Source organism: Sparus aurata, chromosome 12 (assembly GCF_900880675.1).
Source record: "Sparus aurata chromosome 12, fSpaAur1.1, whole genome shotgun sequence".
Lineage (NCBI taxonomy): Eukaryota > Metazoa > Chordata > Actinopteri > Spariformes > Sparidae > Sparus > Sparus aurata.
The window spans coordinates 11569818-11588021 of NC_044198.1; the positions used below are offsets into that span (position 1 = coordinate 11569818).

At 40.8% G+C, this 18204-nt stretch overlaps 1 protein-coding gene across 1 annotated transcript in view; it reads right to left on the reverse strand.

The window, feature by feature from the left end:
* Positions 1-18204, reverse strand: part of tnksa (tankyrase, TRF1-interacting ankyrin-related ADP-ribose polymerase a) — a 99830-nt gene that overhangs the window by 24426 nt on the left and 57200 nt on the right. The window contains exons 7-16 of the mRNA XM_030435292.1: positions 16076-16170; positions 15607-15673; positions 15055-15241; positions 10035-10156; positions 9853-9944; positions 8336-8414; positions 7818-7989; positions 6573-6652; positions 1099-1244; positions 827-992 (exon numbers count right to left, since the gene is read on the reverse strand). Coding sequence (XP_030291152.1) covers positions 827-992; positions 1099-1244; positions 6573-6652; positions 7818-7989; positions 8336-8414; positions 9853-9944; positions 10035-10156; positions 15055-15241; positions 15607-15673; positions 16076-16170 — 1206 coding nt within the window. The remainder of the gene's footprint in view (positions 1-826; positions 993-1098; positions 1245-6572; positions 6653-7817; positions 7990-8335; positions 8415-9852; positions 9945-10034; positions 10157-15054; positions 15242-15606; positions 15674-16075; positions 16171-18204) is intronic.

The following is an 18204-nucleotide window of genomic DNA, read 5'->3' on the forward strand; positions in this document are numbered from 1 at the left end:
GCAAACTACAGGATCCACCAGCCTCATACTTTTTTTAAAAAATGTATGACTTTATGCTCAAGGACCTCTCTCTTTATTGATTGTGTTGTTATACACCACCATTGACTCCTAACTCCTGTTGACAGGCTGGTCAGAGTCACAAGTGATCAACAACTGCTTCAGTTTGGAATCTCAGTACTACCAACTTCTTTTTCATGTTAGACCAATTCACGCTGAATTCTGGCACCTTGAGATCGAATTTTGTTGTGAATTCAATAAATATTAATAAGATTCTTCTCAGGCTAAAGCTCAGTCTTTCATCTTTTCAGCAGTGTTTGACATTTCACAATATACCTTACAACACAGCAAAAGGCATTTCCGGCAATCGGCTGGGCTAAAAACAAAGCCTACCAATTATTAAACACACCACGTTTTGTGATTAGTCGTTGGTCAAGAACTGACATCCACAGAAAAGTTTGCTCTCATTTTGAATCAGAGCGTCTGCAGATTTACTTCATACCTGATATGTTTAGATCCATTTAGGTCAGGCCAAGGTGGAGATGATCTCTCATGACAACGCTTTTCTAGTTTTCATGATCGATTCATTGTTCAGTCAATAAAACATCAGAAAATACAAGAAAAACATGCCCAGAGAACATACCCTCTCCGTACTTCCACCTTCTTTGATTTAGGCTGATAAGAAGGGTCTTTATTTATCTGAAGAGCTGCCTCATGCAGCATTAGTCTGATTTCCAAGGCAGTGACTACCGCTGAGTTTTATCAAAACTTGATTGCTACTGAGGTGGCCCAAGTTTTAACATGAATTTAATGTAAATGCATGTCTTACCTTGAGCAGCAGTTTGCAGATCTCGTATTTGCCCTTGGCAGCAGCTTCATGGAGCGGCGTAAACTTCCACAAGTCGGCAACATTGACTGAGGCACCATGTCTGACCAGCAGCTCGGCCACCTCATAGTGACCATACGAACAGGCGTTATGGAGGGGGACCAGACCGCTGTCAAGGCAAAAACAAACGGTTATTTCTAGGTTATCATGTGAACAAAAGATGGACCAAAATCTGTCTGTAAATTTAGTTTTATAAGTTTTTTTAAGTGTCACACCCTTTGTCCTTGGCATGGACGTCGGCCCCGTGGTGCAGCAGGTACTCCACCACAGACACTCTGTTGTAGCCAGCAGCAAAGTGAAGGGGGGTGGAGTGTCGTCCCTCCAGGTCTCTACAATTCACATTCTGAGCCGTACACAATGACTGGAGAGAGACGAAGAAAGAGACAAAGAGGGGGGAAGAAAGTGAATTTTTGTCCTCAAATTAAAGAGCTCTGAAGAAATAAATCTATTCTCCGCAGCTGGTTACCAATCACACAGCGATTGCAATCAATATTTATTTTCATTATCGTTCTTATTATTTAGATTTAAACCTTTCTTTGGAGAAGGATTTGATTTAAAAGTTTTTCATCAAAGGCGTTTTTCATCCAGAACAATGAGTTTTCTTTTTAATGTTCAAATGCAGTAAAAGCATTTTCTTACTGAAGACAGATGATGAATCATTGTAAATAATCAAAATCTCAACACTGAGGGAACAAGAAAAAAAAGCAACTGTTAGGGAAACTGGACGCATCATCTTTCTCTGATAATTGGATGAAAACACTGAATGTAATTTGCATACAAATATGAACAGGGGACATTTCTTTGTTCTGCCTCGAATATTTCAGGTATAGTCTTAGAAACAATTTATAGTTTAAATAATTCAGTTTTTCAAACACAAGGAGCAGCTTGAAGTGTCTTAACAACATCACGCTCAGAGTAGGAAGCTCGATTGCTGGGATAATGTTACGCTGCTGTTTCTTAGGTTGCAAGTCTTAAAGCCGTCTCTGACAATTTATAATTTCACCACTTCCTGACTGAACAGCAAATGATGAGATGATATACAGTGAAAATCGGGGGGGATATCAGCACACATTTTAAAGTAAAACAACATACTTGATAGCTGTTGGCATTAAACCACTTCCTGGTAAACATGTTTCACTTTCAGGCTTAAATTTAAGTGTCCAAGATGTGTGTTAATGTGTGTTGATAGTTCAGAATTAATTTAAGCCTTTCCTACTGTAACATTAATGTTAGCTAGGAAGTGGTGGAGTGCTGGTCTTGATCGTTGTCTTGCAGAAGCTAACGGGTTTATACAATATGTGGTTTTTACTTTGAAAATGAACCAACGTTTCTCCAGATTTTCACTATCTGTCTAAGCAGATGAACCCTAAAGTGGTGAGGTGGTAACAATTAGTCAGATTCCCTACTTTTACAGGACATGCTGTACGTTATTGGAGAAAATGGCTGCCGCGTGAAAACGCTCTATTGCAATGAAACTTTGAACAGCCATTCGACTTAATTTTCCTCTGCCGTGACGTTTACATTTGTTGTTCTAATTCAAATGTCTCTGGATGGATTGACATGAGGTTGGACACAGACAAATTATAATAACCTTCATAAGTCCTTAACTTTGAATTTACTGCAATCAGTGGGTCAAAACTTTAATTTGTCTGATACTTTGGTTTAAGAACAATTACTTCCAAAGCGTATAACATTCCCATCAGCCTTAGCTGCATTTTTTTATTTTATTTAGCATTTAGCATGAAGCACCTTTGTGCCAAAGTACAGGGTCACAGAAGTTCTTGCATTGCTAGTATAAATATTTTGTCTTGTTCAACTGATGAAATCTGAATGCACCTTTCTGAGTGTAAGCTGTCAAAGTAGGATTTATATATCCAGCAGAAACATCTGGTGAGGAAGAGATATACTGTATCACCCTGAAATGCTACCCAGACTCATAAGTTTACATCATCCTTTTGATTCCCTAAAAACACAGTTAACAAACTACATTAGTATCAAACCAGACTAGCAGTACTTCTGAGAGACAGCAAGACGGATAAACACAAACAGAGAAAAGAGTAACATAGTTCCTCTGCCCACCCATCATGATTTATGATGAAAAATATGTCTGTGAAATGAAATATGTGGGGTGGTTTTAGGGAGCAGCGGCAACAATACTGAAGTTATTAACTGAAGTTGAGAAAAATAATGCAGTTCTGCTGAACTGAGGCCGACACCCGCTGCCCTGCTGTTCACAGAAAATAACCGCGCTACTTTTCTTTTATTTCACACCCAATTACACCTCGGATCAGAAGTAAGAGGACACACAGTGGGGAATTTAGTTTAAAGTTTATTTCCACTCTCCAGGATGCTGTTTTTTCACAGGAAATACAATCAAACATCCTGCTGGTAGACTGGTTCCTCAGTCTTAAGCCATTATCCTTCACTGCAGCTGCAGAGCACCTTCTGCGGATTAAAGCTGTGTTTTTGAAGAATATAAATAAAATTAAGTGGTTGGTTTTGATTAAAGCTGGCGGGTATGATTAAAATTGTAGACATTAGGATTCAAACAGAAGGCTGTGGCGACCTTTCGGTGGGATCAGGGTGACATGGGGTCATTTATGAATCAATTCCAGTTCCGGAGCTTCTGAGTGTTCGTTTCTAAGATGTTTACGTCAATATGAGCTGACATGACAAGTACACTCTGTCCCTTCAGAAAGAGCAACGAGGACTCTGTATTGAGCAGTAATATCAGAAATAAACAATGCGGAGCTGCGTCATTTAGTCAATAAATCTTTTAGTTGATTGACAGAAAATAAATTGATTGTTTTTTGTAAAGCAAATGAAGCCAGAAAATTTGCTGGTTCAAGCTTCTTGAAGGTACGACACAATACACTACAAAACACTATGCAACGCTATGATACGCTACATTACGTTACGATCTTATTGGTCTTTGCCCACTGAGAAAGGATGTGTCTGGCTCCTTAGCTGCTAAATGCGCCACAGTGTTCTCCAGCTAGTCGCTAACTGTGTCTGTCTGCTGTTTTGAACATGTAGTGTACAGTAGGCTTTAAGAGCTTCCTGCTGCAGCACACAATGACAAAATGAGTATGACTGGGAATGACATTCATGTAACTCATGATATGATACTATCAAGATAATAATGTCAAAAAAACAGTGATTCTGCTTGTTTTGAAACATCACAACATCTGTCAAAAAAAAAAAGGCAAAAAGCATTACTGCATCTTGGTTTCAGAGTGTGATGACTGAGTCAAAGCGTAGCTGAGCTTAGTTTATCTGTACCTGATTTTATGTTGTCACCCATTTCCTGTGAGCATTAGACCAATTTAAAAAAAAAAGTGTATTGATAGTGTATTGCAGGATTAAGCGATATTGTCATATCGATATTCTGTCACGCCCCTAAATATGAGAGTGATGACAGTGAAATAAAACAATAAAGTTGCAGCTCTGACAGTTGAACGATGAGCTGAAACTCTGTAGAGCTCCATAAAGGTGAAAGAGGCTGATAATTCTCTGTAGACTCATAGCTACGAGCGACCCCTCTCACATTATCACAGTGTCATTAAACACAACCTTATTATAAAATGATAGATTATAGCTGCTATGTCTCATGGGATTTTTTTTTTCTTAGTGTCATCTGATACAGTAAATGCAGCTGCAGCTTCTGTACTGTAGGACAAGAAATACCTGAGCACATCACTTAGTAATTTAATGCTTTGAATGATGTAGAAAATGTTCCTGAATGACACAGTCTGTCTTTCTTTGACCCGTCGTCTTGGGCGACTATCTCTCCAACAGTTCAGCCTGAACCTCCTCAACATGAGAACAGATGACAGGAATCAGCCACAAAACAGTGCAAAGGCTTTTTTGTTCATAAAATGTCAATCAGTAGCTTAGCCAGACAAGTCCCTGTATGTGCGCGCACGCGTGTGGTTCAGGTAACAAGAGACTGACAGAAAGCCAGACCAGAGCTCATCGTCTGTTCTGCCTCGATCCCCTGCCAACCTGCCAAGGCATCACACTTCACACACTGACAGACCCTCTTCATCTCGATAACCCCATTACTGTCTGTCTCCGCGGGTAAAGACACCAAATACTACTGTCAAATACTTTAGCGAATCTTCCCGGTCCTGACATTTGGTGGGCGGATTTTATCCGAGGCATATTACAGTGCATCATGAGCGCCTACATTTCTAACATGAGTGGGCCCGGTGCAAATCAAACTGCTAACAGTGGCGGTGCAAAGAGCTTGTTTTTTTCCGAATTTGGCCTTTAACAGGAAGAAATGTTTGCAGTGTTGCTGCAATCAATGTGAACAACAATACGAAGGCATGAAGAGAAAACATCTGATATCTGCCTGACATTTGACAAAAATGGCTTTGACCAGGACGCGGTAAGAGCAACAGAACCGTAAAAAGGTCAGAACATTTCGTTCCGTTTTTGTTTAAAAATAAAGAGTCTGGACTACCTGAGCTACAATCTCAGTGAGACCCTGTCAAATTTACCAACACAGTCACCAGAGTAAATGTTTCTGCAAATTATGGATTTGTTGTGACCTTGCATACCTTTATTTTGCAACTTTAAATTTTTTAAGGTTGCATTTTCAACATGTGCTTATGCTCTGGTTAGGTTTAGGCTCAAAACCGACTTGGTTAGGGTTGAGAGAAGATCAAGTTTTGGCTTAAACACCTGTTTAAGGTCACCAAAAATATGGCTGGAAATCTTCCTGGGTTCTCCTTAAAAAGATCCAGTGGCTAACCCCAACAAATGCTGAAATGCTGCGGCCCCTTGTCAAAAATAGTCAATATGACACTGTTGGCCTATGACATGTGCAAATGTGAAGGTATCAGTGGTTTACAAAAACGTTCCATCATTTCATGCTGGCGACTGGGTTGAATTTACCTGATACAAAAAATAAGAATCTTTAGATCATCAGCCTCGTTGTGTATCACTGCTTCACTGCTTGATTGAACAGTTAGGCTTTTACAGATTTACGGCCTATAAAATCATTATATTCATCATGTTAGGGCTGCAACTATTCGATTTTTTTTTCCATCATTAGTGACAAAGAAAAACAGAAAATAAATCCTTATTTTCTTTCAATTGACTAACCAATTAATTAATTAGTAGACTAATCGTTCAGCTCTAGTCTGTACAACTTGAGAATTGTTAGTTCTGGAATTTTCCCCGGTTTATAAGCTCATGTCGAGTCATGCAGCTGGTCAAGTCCACACACATTTCTCTGGACGGTATTCTGCAGTATTATTTCTAAACCATAATGAGGCAATTAAAAAGATTTCTGCTCCCGCAGAGGTGATTATTTCCCAGGACTGGTGTCATCACACACACCAAGGCTGCTGAGTTCATGGTGTTTTTTTCAAATAAAACCAATGCTGATTGTTTTTGAGGGAAATAAATTGTCTCTTTTCAATCAGTGAACCCGTTTAATGACCCAAACGACTTTTACTTATTTTCTGACTTACTGAAAGTCAACTGATCCTTTTTAATTGTTAGACTGTTGCAATGAATCTGGAAGTAGAGCTTTCATTTACTATGTTCAACTGAGAGATACCACATACTATATGTTTCATATGTATACACACTACACTGAATATCAACACATCTTACTTGTTCGCATTGATTTAACTAAAAACTCTCAACAATGGGTGACAAATGACATTAGTAATACCTTGACCGTGTCCAGGTCTCCGGCTTTAGCAGCCTCCAGAAGTCTGTAGTCCACATCTGAGTTTCTCACCGGGACGTTCTCTACACAGCAGAACAGACAGGAGAACATTAAAGAAACACTGGCTACACTACAAAGGATCATGTAAGTAAATCTCTGCTCTGCAAACAGGTGGAGGTGAGGAGAGAAGATGACGTTAGACAAAAACCACCCAGACTGTCACTAATGCAAGGGATGTGTCACAGGACTAGACCACTGATGCAGACAGGATTGTGCGTTACAACATCTGTTATTTACAGTAACCGACAGGATAAAGTGATTAATCAACTGCCACCTTACGAAATGGAACTATTGACAACTGTTCGTTGGAGGTGAATTTTCCACTCTTCCACATTTCCTCTGCTGTGGTTAAAAATAAGTGGAGATAAGATCATAATAAGAACAAAGATTTGCCAGTATACACCAGATCAGGCAGACACGCTCAGCTGCTCTCCTTCAACATTCAACAATATGCTTATTCTCTTTCTTGCCAAGAGTTAGCCAAACAGATCAATACCACCCTCAAGTATGTTTGGTCAGTGTGAAGCAACTCGTTCAGATCAACCGGCTGATTTGATTTGAAGTGACTGGTAAGATTGATATAACATGTAAAAACAGTGAGTCAGACTAGATGTTTTCTTGTGTTTTCACTAATTATGCTAAGCTAAGCTAACCAGCTTGTAGCTTAGTTTCAAATTCAACAGACATAAAGGTGGCATTGGTCTCCTCATCTCACTCTTGCATCTAACTAAAAAAATTAATTTCCCAAAATGTCTAACTATTCGTGCTAAAACCACCCATATCTGCCATTTAGCAGATTTTTGTTTATTCATTTAAGCGTTTGCACGTGTGCTTCTACAAAAGATCAGATCTGCCTCAATCGAAATAATCAAAACAATTAGACCTTTAATAATGTTTGTCCCAAAGTAGAGACCAGCTAAAGGCACTGTGCTGTTTGTTCATTGGTTGATTGAATCTGCACCTTCAGTCATACACTATTAATTTTGACCTTTTTAAAACATTTTCAGATAATCCGGCTGTTGCTAGCTGGTGCATAGCAACCAAAACACAGCATCTACACATCTGCACAGCCTCCCACACACACACACACACACACACACACACACACACACACACACACACACACACACACACACACACACACACACACACACACACACACACACACACACACAAAGGTTTGCCCACCGTTGAGTATTTGCTGAACAGCTTCATTTCCCATCTGAGCTGCAGTGAAGCCCTGCAGTGACACCAGCGAGGCGTCTGCCCCGTATCCTAGCAGCAGCCTGCAGGTCTGAAGGTGGCCCGCCAGTGCCGCGCGGTGCAAAGCCGTCTGACCCAGCGTGTCCAGGGCGTTCACCTGCAAACACAAAGACATGTTATGATACAGATTTACTGTTACAATACTCTGACATCAGAACAGCACTGCTGCATGTACTCTGACTCAGTGTTGTGAATCAAATGCTTTGGAGAGCTCTGTACATGGGAATGAGAATGAGATACAAACAACCAAACAGACTAAATAAATCCGAAGTTATGTTGTTCTATATGCATGTACGGATAAGCAGACGGATGTTCAAACAGAGAGATTTATACAGGAATATGAAAAGCATATTTGCATATATTTAAGAGGGATTACGCTTGGAAGTAAAGAGATACATAAATAGATTGCTGGCTGAAGATGAAAATGAAGAAATACGACCAACCTTGGCACCGTGTTTCTGCAGCACCTCCATAATGTCATTATGAGCGCGCTCCGCTGCCACATGGAGAGGAGTCATGAAACTACAGAGAGAGGAGAGAAAAAGGGGTGAGAAAGGTGAGTAGAACTGTTTAGAAGCATGTTCATCCAGTGTTCGATCTATCTAACGACAAAGATTATTAAAGAAAAAAATTTGCCTATTTACCGTTTTAATTAAAACTTCGAAATCGATACAATCAGAGTAATGAAGGTAATACATTGCTGCAGTAACTACGCTGTTATAATGAGAGATGTTTCTCATTTTAACAAGAAACCGAGTGACTGGGTTGCTACAATATACTTGTACATACTTTGTTGAAACTGCTCTGGTTGTAATTATTACGAATTTGTAATTTAAACTGGTAATAGGCAACTTCTTAAAATGAATGGTTAAAAAATCATTCTGAAGTAACTGCTGATTGCAAAGTGTAATAGCCATATGGGTTCAGATTGGCTCCCCAATCCCTCCCTTTCACTATGCTATTCGGGCAGCACATTCAGCGCGATTTATTTCACAAAAAACACAAGAACGAATTAGAGCACAAAGGAAGCCATTGTGCAAACAACACAGGAAGAGGCATTTTCCCTGGCTGCTGTACTTAGGGAACGGTGGAAGAAGAAGCCCCCCGCTGATGGAGGAGACAAAGAGGGAGAGGAGGGCGAGTGATAGAAACAGAGGTAAAACAAGAGTGAATGGATGAGCATTCACTCGATGGAAAACGTGCCGTTGTTGCGTCAAAGTTTCTTCCCCTGTTGATATGTGTCTCCCAAACCATCATTCTTTCTACGAGATCACCACGTAACCTGCTTATCAATACCATCGGGTGCTTTACTCTTCCTTTTCACAGCACTGAGATAGGGTTCAGTCAAATTCAGATTCTCACAATTGTATTTAGTTTTGGACAGCAGCAGCTAGTGGCAGCTATGTTGCTGATGCCTTGTGCGACTACTAGGAAACACTGAAAAGTTCACAAAGTTCATTTTTAATTTCCACGTTGCAGACTTTGCTGAGAACAATGGACAAAAGTTGGGTGCAATAAAGTAAATAAAAAACGCAGATATGTGCTTCAGTTACTTGTTGCTCCTCAGAGATAGGCAAATGCAAAATGTAGAATCACAGCAGGTTTTACAACAATCAAATGTATACAAATTTACATCACGCTTGCATCAGACCAAAATGCATGTCGAAGTGTCTTTGGGCAAGATACTGAACCCCAAACTGCTCCTGATGTGCTGGTCGGCACCTTGCATGGCAGCCATCACCATCAGTGTGTATGTATGAATTACTGTAAGTCTTTGGACAAAGCGTGTGCTAAAATGCCCTCAATGTAAATGATTACATGCACAGTATATATGTTTAAAACCTAAATCACTCTATGTATGTATGTGTTTGTTTACCATGAAGGAGTTACACACTTTCATTTCTTGATGCAACCTTTGTTGCATAACGACAAATATTAATCGCATGTCAACGGCACTCACTCTTTATTCTTCTCATTCACGTTGGCGCCTTTCCTCAACAGCAGCTCCGTCACCTGTCTCCTCTTCGGGTGCGGGGACGCTACAGCACAGTGCTAACACACACACAGACACAGAAACGTCATCTTAGCATCCGTGCCCCAGTGTAGGAATCACAATCAAGCGCGTGTGTGTTCGCATCTTACCAGCGCAGTCTCGTGTGTGTGTGGATGTTTGAAGTTGATGATCTCCAGGGCCAGGGTCTTCTTCGCTTTGGCCATGTCAGCTTCCCGAGCAGCTTGGAGCAGCGAGTGGCCCTTAAACTCATCTGAACACACACACACACACACACAAAAATGTCAACATGTCAGGAATGGAGAAAACAGCCAAAATTGTATCTTGACAGGGTTGAAAGTATTTCAACCCACAGAGGAGCATCTGACGTTTCAGCTGAATGAAAGACTTGACCAAAACTGGAGTTACGAGCATCTCCGGGGGTCAACCAATATATTCTTTCACTCGCAGCGACCCTGCGGCATACCAAATATTTCAGACAGATTACTTCAAAATTCTTACTAGCAAGCTAATTACTTATGATGCAACAGTCTGCGTGCTGGAGTTGGAGCGGAAACAAGCGATTATCCCTCCAGAGGGCCGAAAAATTACAAACAACAAACAATGTTGCTTCGGCAGCATTTCAGGCTGAATAAAAGCCTGTCTATCTACTGACCGCGCAGCAGCATTCGCGCATTTTTAATCAGACATTCGGTCGAATGGCATGAGCGCTAGACAGACGTCACGTCATCAAGGGAGCTCGGTCCACAGAGAGAGACTCAACAACAGAAGCAGCCTCTGCAGTCTATTGTTTGAGAGAAACTTTAAATCATTTTTCAACCTCGTTAGTCCGCCACAGTGCCTCCAAAACTATTGGGTTTGTGACCCCTTAAAATGAAGAATTGTCTATGTTTCATCACAGCTAACAACCTTAGTGTGGACAACCAAAACAATGTTCTTCTTCTCTGATTGTTTCATTTGAAGCATTTTTTTAGAGGCTGGAAGAGGAGAAAGTTTCCAGTTCCAGAGATTATGAACATGATGTTTTTGTTAGGTTCCCATGCATGGAGAATTTCAATTTGAATTCAAATGCGCAATGGTTTGTTTTGAGTGTACTATGAATATATTATATATTGAGCTTTCCAAGGATACTGAGACTCTTGGTTTAGGTGGTTTAGCTCAGTTTGAATGTTTAACACACTGCCCATATTCTACATTACCGAAAAGTATTTACAATAATGTAAGATTGATTTCCATCCTCACTTACAGCTGCTTTCATGTCGAGACTGTGTGGAGGACAACATTGAGTGCTGTGAATCACGCTTCAGACAGGAAATGCAGCAGCTAAACGGCAACCAATTAAATCAAATTGTCAATTATTGATTTTTTTTCTTTGATTTCTTTCTCTTGAATTCCACATCTGTATTCAAGACAACAATGGGCTGATTGTTATCACTGTACTTTACTGTTTTTCATCACTCCGAGAGGCTGCGATCTGATTTTTTGCTGCACCCGGCTTGAGTTCGAGGTGGTTAGTTACAGAAGGTGTGCAGCCTGTCTTCATGGAGCAGCTCACTGTGGCTGCTCCTTCTTGTTCCATGACACCCTGCTAAATTTAAAACGGATCCCCTGTCAGAAAATGATTGTCGTAGTACTGTACTGTTACAGACGCATTTTTGATCAATGTCAGTGATATGTGCCAAGCTTAATCACAAGCTTCATAATTGAGAATCAAGGTTTCGTTAAATGCTTTTAACATGAAGCTGCAGCTGTGGGACATCTTCAGCATCTTTTAAGGGAATGTCGCCACAGACACCCAGTTTGTAATCCTGTGAGTACGTAAATATTGCAGCATTTTAATCAGTGGAGAGGAAGAGGCTCAATCATCATTGTGTCACCTGATTTGGATAGTGACATTCATTCAAATTAAATTCTTTAGGATTTCCACTTCAGGTATTTGTCCAAGTCTGTACTGTCAGATAACATTTTCCACCAGGGAAAAAAAAGGAGCCTTTATCCTAACTCCTCCGATCTAACCCTACACTGAACACAAAGACTCTCACACAAACCCTACAGGCAGAAGAATCTCCAGTATAGAGGTGTGTGCTACAACACAAAACCTGTCAGAACACTACGGAGAAATGTCCGATTTTGAGAACAACAATCTTCAGGTTTAGGTTCGTGTTTCTGTGAAAAGCAAAGGTCCAACTGAGACACAAAGACACAAACCTCACCAGAGAACAAATAGCTCACAGGAGCAATTGTCCTGCAATTGCACACAATCATAAGATGACTCACGATTGATGCTGCATTGGATTTTTGTTCCGATCTGCATCATTAAACGGATGAAGCAACAAGTGCGACGGCGAGAGAGCTGACTCTGTAGTTAATTTTCAAAGAGTTGCGGAGAGCTTTCTGCCAAAGACAAAGACTGAGCTTGTCTGCTTTGACTCTGTGGTGGCTGTAGACACAAAGGAAGGCTTCAATTGTGGCACTCTTTATGTCGAATTAATGGAATATCGTGCATCTACTAAATGTTCAAGTAAGAAAACAGGGCAGGTTTTACGGCAGCACGGATAAAACTCACAAAAACCCAACCGGCATCTTTAAAAGAAACAGTTGTGAAGAGTACAACTACATCGGGAGAAGGTTAACTGCACGCCGCCCTGAATCAGCTTGAAATCAGAATGGAACATGATGTGCAGTTGTTCAAGGATATTTGGAGTAAAAGGTTTATGAAACAGGTCTTGATCCTCGTACCCTGAGGTGAAGGCAGGCTGCTTCTGTGAATGAGCTTCTGTATAAAAGCAATTCAATGGCAGGAGTTGTGGATGTGACTCACCGTCGAGCGGGAAAATAATAAATGCAGGTTTTATGAATAGCTCTACACGTTTGAGTTTTTCATGCCGCTGCATGTGTCTGCTCTGAATACATCAATACATACATGGCTGAGTGTTTTTCGGTATTCTTTGCATTTTATTGAGCTCTGCTTGCTTTCTTAAGACAACTGAAAGTGTGTGCATGGAGTTCATTTTCTCATTTGTTTATTAATACATTGGTGAAGGTGCAAGGTGGTTTTCTTCTACCTGCAACCCCGGATCATGATTATGTTGCTAAATATAAAATAAAATACTGTTCTAGAAAGTGGGCACTAGGGCTGCACGAAAAATCGTTAAAAAATCGCACATACACGTGATCTTATTTCTACACATAGCGATTCTGAAGCATTTTATATCTCGAGCTGAATCACGAACAAATGCTGCTATTTTCCTCCTGGATTTTTTGAAGCGCCCCCAAACGCAGCACTGCCGCTGCCTCCTCGCTCAACCTGTGGTAAAGCGTCTTTACAACACGTGATTCAGTGGAGGAAGCCCGCCTGCAGTTGAGTGTTTGGAAGGAGTGAGTGAGAAGCCGTTTTTAGACGGGGCAGCAAGCCGCCAATCTACGCGTCCTTTGGGCGGCTAGGTCCGCGGTTTTAGACAGAGGGCGGCCAATTGATGGTCTGTTTTGGTCCGCTGATTTGCCGCCTCAGAGGGTACACTTATTTCCGCCTCACCTGCTAGATGAGCAAGTGGACAGCCGCTAAGATCCGGGAGATGCTAGCTTCTCCTGGATCTCTAGCTGTATGGTTGTGTTAGCTTGTTGTTGTAGCGCAAGCTAGAAACGGTCGCTACTATCAAAGTAAAAGCCCCCCGCTAAGAACCCAGTTCTAACCTCCAATGTAGTGCAATGTAAAGCTCTTATTTTGAAGACAAATTCGTTGTCAACTGTTCACAGCCCAACTTCGGGCTTCATGTCACGTCACATGTTTACGTGAGGAAAATTACGCCTCCGTTTTAGAAAGCCGATCAAAGCAGCTATCACATATTACATAGCCAAAGATACGGCCCCAATAAACACTGTACAACATGAGGGATTAAAGGATTCCCTCTCATCTTGGAGACTAATATTTTTTTTTACTTTTGTAAAAATCATTTCTCATCCAATGATAGAACTTGAACAAAACAAAACAAAAAAAATGCTTTGGCAGAGGCATACTACAATGTTTTTTTACTCATCAGTGCAATAAACATTTTGTGAAAAAAATCGTGCCAGAGAATCGTGATCTCAATTCTAAGCAAAAAAAATCGTGATTCACATTTTTTCCAGAATCGTGCAGCCCTAGTGGGCACAGTACCATATTTGGGCACTCAGGTAACATAACATGACGACGCAGTAACGGCTATGCAGTAACACTACCTGAGACTGTAAAAGGACTGTGTACGTCCTTAATGGTGCTCAGCTAGAGAGTTTCTTCAAGTTCATTTAAAGAGCATCTTTTAGAGAAAGTCAGCTCCCTAAGTGTTGGCAGAGTTTAACCTAAAAGAGTTTCTGACAGCTTGTGTAAATTTGCTGCCAAAGGCGAAAATTAATTCATGATAAATGAAAATGAGCGGAAAGCCTCTCCACACATCTTTACTGCAGAAGCACACAGAAAGTCATGACAAAGAGCTGGAAAAGAAAAACGCAACTGGAACTGCAACTGACCCTTTTTTTTGGGTGTTTTTTTTGATTATTGATCAATCTTGTGATTATTTTCTTGATTCATTTGTTACCGGCTTGGCCTATGAGATACTACTATAACCAACAGTACCAAAAACAGGAGATGTTAAGTTTACTGTCCCAACAAACTATGAAATTGGCAAATATGAAAAAAAAAAAAAAAAAAAATCAGAGTTGTCTTTTATTCAGGCCAGTGTAGTATTTTTGCATTTACTCTATGTACACTGAAATATTACAAGCTAAGCAGGACATGGAGTTCTTTAATCTTAGACTACAAGAGTTGAGAGTTTGGCAGTTAAGGACTATCACTCGAAAAAAAAAAAAAAAAAAAAACCCAGCCGCATAAGAGCACCGCTCTAGTTCCAGCACATCAGCTATAAGCTGTTTGCATCTGTCTCTCTTTAAAGCCATAATTTTCTTGATTTCAGCTCCAGACAACAACAGCTACCTTCTCACTAGACTGCGATTCACCCTTTAAACTGCTCAATGCTTAAATAAATTCAAACAAACATGACTGTTGTAAATACACCCTTCCTCAAACAACCTATTAATTAATTCAGCACCATGACACATTCAGCAGCACTGTACATACTGCATCTGCAGTTTATGCAAATGAGGCGCCATACTCACATGTGAGTCTCTCCTTTAGCTCGGGAGTGGGCGCCATGTCCACGGAGCTCTTGCTGTGGCAGTTGAGCAGCGTCGGGTCGGCCCCGTGGCTCAGCAGCAAAGAGCACACCTCCACTCTGTTTTTAGATGCTGCCTCGTGGAGAGGGGTGAACTGCCACAGATCCATGGCGTTCACACACGCTCCGTGCTGGAAGAGAGACGGAGCAAAGTTTGCATAGATGAGCATCATTTTCTTTGAATTAGTTTTGGATCTTTCTAAGCTCAAAGTCCATACAAACACTGATTAATATTGGAATAAAGATGGTACGGCTCTTTCTTGTTTTTAATTAAATAGCAAAATCAACAACAGAAGAATCAGCAGTGGAACTAGATTTTCTCTGAATTCGATTTCCAACTTTATTAATAGCAAAAACACAATCCTATTAATCATTAGTCAGTGCCACTGCTTGAGTCATTATTGAGCCGTGTGTGTGTGTGTGTGTGTGTGTGTGTGTATGTGTGTGTGTGTGTGTGTGTGTGTGTGTGTGTGTGTGTGTGTGTTTGTTTGTGCACCTTTAGAAGCAGCTCAGTAACTTCATAATGTCCGTAGGAGCAGGCATTATGTAGAGGCACCAGACCACTGGAGGGGAAAAACACAAAAGTGAATTTTAATTAACAATAAATATAAATTTGAACCAATCAAAAACTGAAAGAGCACCTGATTCTGTACCTCTCCGTTTTATTTCTATTCTATTAGTATGCTAACTTCAGTGGACATCTCTGCAACACAATACATGCCCGTCATAAGAGAAGAGTCAGAGAATCACCAACGCTCAGAGGTTAATCCTCTGGGAACCATGTCTGAGTCTAATAGTTGTTTGGGGAGTGTATTTTGGAACAAAGGGTTGGATCGACTCACAAAATTCTGACAGCTGAACAGAACAGAGACAACATTATGCCCCATTCAAATTTTGGTCTCTAAAAAAAAATCCTGTCATCTTTTAAATTCAGTTTTTATTCTAATAAGTTTAGCTGTACGTACCCTTTGTCCTTGGCGTGAACATCTGCTCCGTGCTGTAGTAAGAGCTGAACTATCCTCACCCTGTTGTATCCTGCTGCCAGGTGGAGTGGAGTAGACTGGAGAGACAGGAGGGGGATTAAAAAAAAAAAGGCAAAGGAATGAGAGAAAAAAGGATGCCGGGGAAGAAGGAGACACATCGGGGGGGGAAAGAGAGAAATACAAAACAATGTTAGTCCACATGTGCGTGGACAGCCTATCGTCAGGATTTCATAACATCAATCCTGTACATACAGAGTGGAATAAAGGAAGAAGACGTTCTGTTCCCACTGAGCGGCAAGATGTATGAACGTTTCTTGAGAGAAGACTTTTCAGAGAGAAATGGGCTCTTCCAGCATTGAATCAGTCTAGGGTGATAACTTCTGACTTTATTTCCTCAGTATAAGTGATGAAAGGCTGCAGTTCTGAATGCTTTCAGATGGGACTGAGATGAGATGGCTTCAGCTCTCAATGCAAGGCTTCCTCTTTATGCCCTCGGCAAAGGGCCATTCTTCTTCCCAGGAAAACCTGGGAGCTCACCTGGTAGAGCGCCTACCACGTATCAAGGCTCAGTCCTTTGCTGCGCTTCATCCTCTCTCTCTGTCTATCTCTCCCCTGCCGTTCCTGTCTCTCTTAGGCTGTCACTAACATAATAAAGCATAAAAGCCAAACCATTAAAAAAGAAAACGCTGGAAAGACATCGGACTGGTGGCAGTGAGAACGTTCCCATTATTCAGACGGATGGAAGTTGTTGCAGGGAAAAATGTAATGGAAATCCTGCCTCTAACTCATGATATGAAAGTAATTTTTCAACACTGGATGTTCTAGAGATCACACTGTGAATAGCAGTGGGATTAAAGCTACAACATGAAGCAGGCACATAGAAAAGTTTTTAAATTGTACATGCTGAAGGAACCACAAATGTGATTGCTTTTTCAAATATGTATTTTTCCTATTAAGTCTAGTGGTTTTCATGTACCGTCACCTTCCCATCTGTTTCCTCAGTAGCCAACACTAAAAACACCGAAAACGCTTTGCAGCAAGGTCTATGGATTATGGAAGTGGAAATAAAAAAACTTGAGTTAACCGGCCTCCATGTGGGTCCTTCTGTGTCAAACTGGTAAGGCCATCTTTGAACAGAGAAGGTGGCCTAAGACATAACTTATCACCCACCTACAATGCAGTACTGAGTTCCCTCCCTAGACAGCTTAACAACCATTCACACCTCACCTTGCCCTAGCAGCCAACATGAAGGTCGGTAATTCAGCCCAAAAGTGGCCCTGAGGACTCTGAAACTCAGAGCTCACACGTGTCCTAAACGACTCTGTAAGGACACTACGACACAGAGATTAAAAGCCTGCAAACTCCTCTCCAGTTAGTTGGAACTGAAGAAGACTCTTAGATGAGAGGTGAAACATCTTCAAGAAACTGAGTTGCCTACGATACAGCTTAGAATTACCACAACCTGGATGTCTGAATAATCAACAACTCCAAATAATGACGAAATTGCACATAAATGCACATTTTCTTTTGCTCATTTTCTGGAAACGGGACACTTGACTTTCAGAAATTCATATTTCTCATTCATTTGTTTTATAAGATGATGATTCAATTCACTTCCATTTTGCTGGATTGGCTGGAAGAATCTCAGAGACGGAGATCTCAAAACTACAGCACATGAAATATAAATGAGCTCCATAGCTGCGTGCCACTAGTGGATACTGAGACATACATTGTTTTTTTTTTTTTTAAGGGGGTTCCAGGTAGGGAAGCACTAATATTTTTTTTTTGGATCAGTTTCTGCTGCTACCTGAGTACTGATCTGACACTAGTGCTCTCTTTTTCCTAAATTTAAAACCTGTATATCTCACTGCATGAAACATACTGTAAACGTTTATATGTAAGGTAACACAAGGCGAGGCACTGCTAACTTAATACTGAGTCGGCAGCTTGCCATGACTAAATTAATGCAACGGGTAATGGAAGATGTATTCAATGTGGATTAGTAAAGCTAATACCTAAACCACTTCACAATGTCAGTATCAATCCTGAGTCTGATGACTGCATTTCTGCTGCTTTTAGTGAAGTAAGGATGAGATCACATGATGACGGCG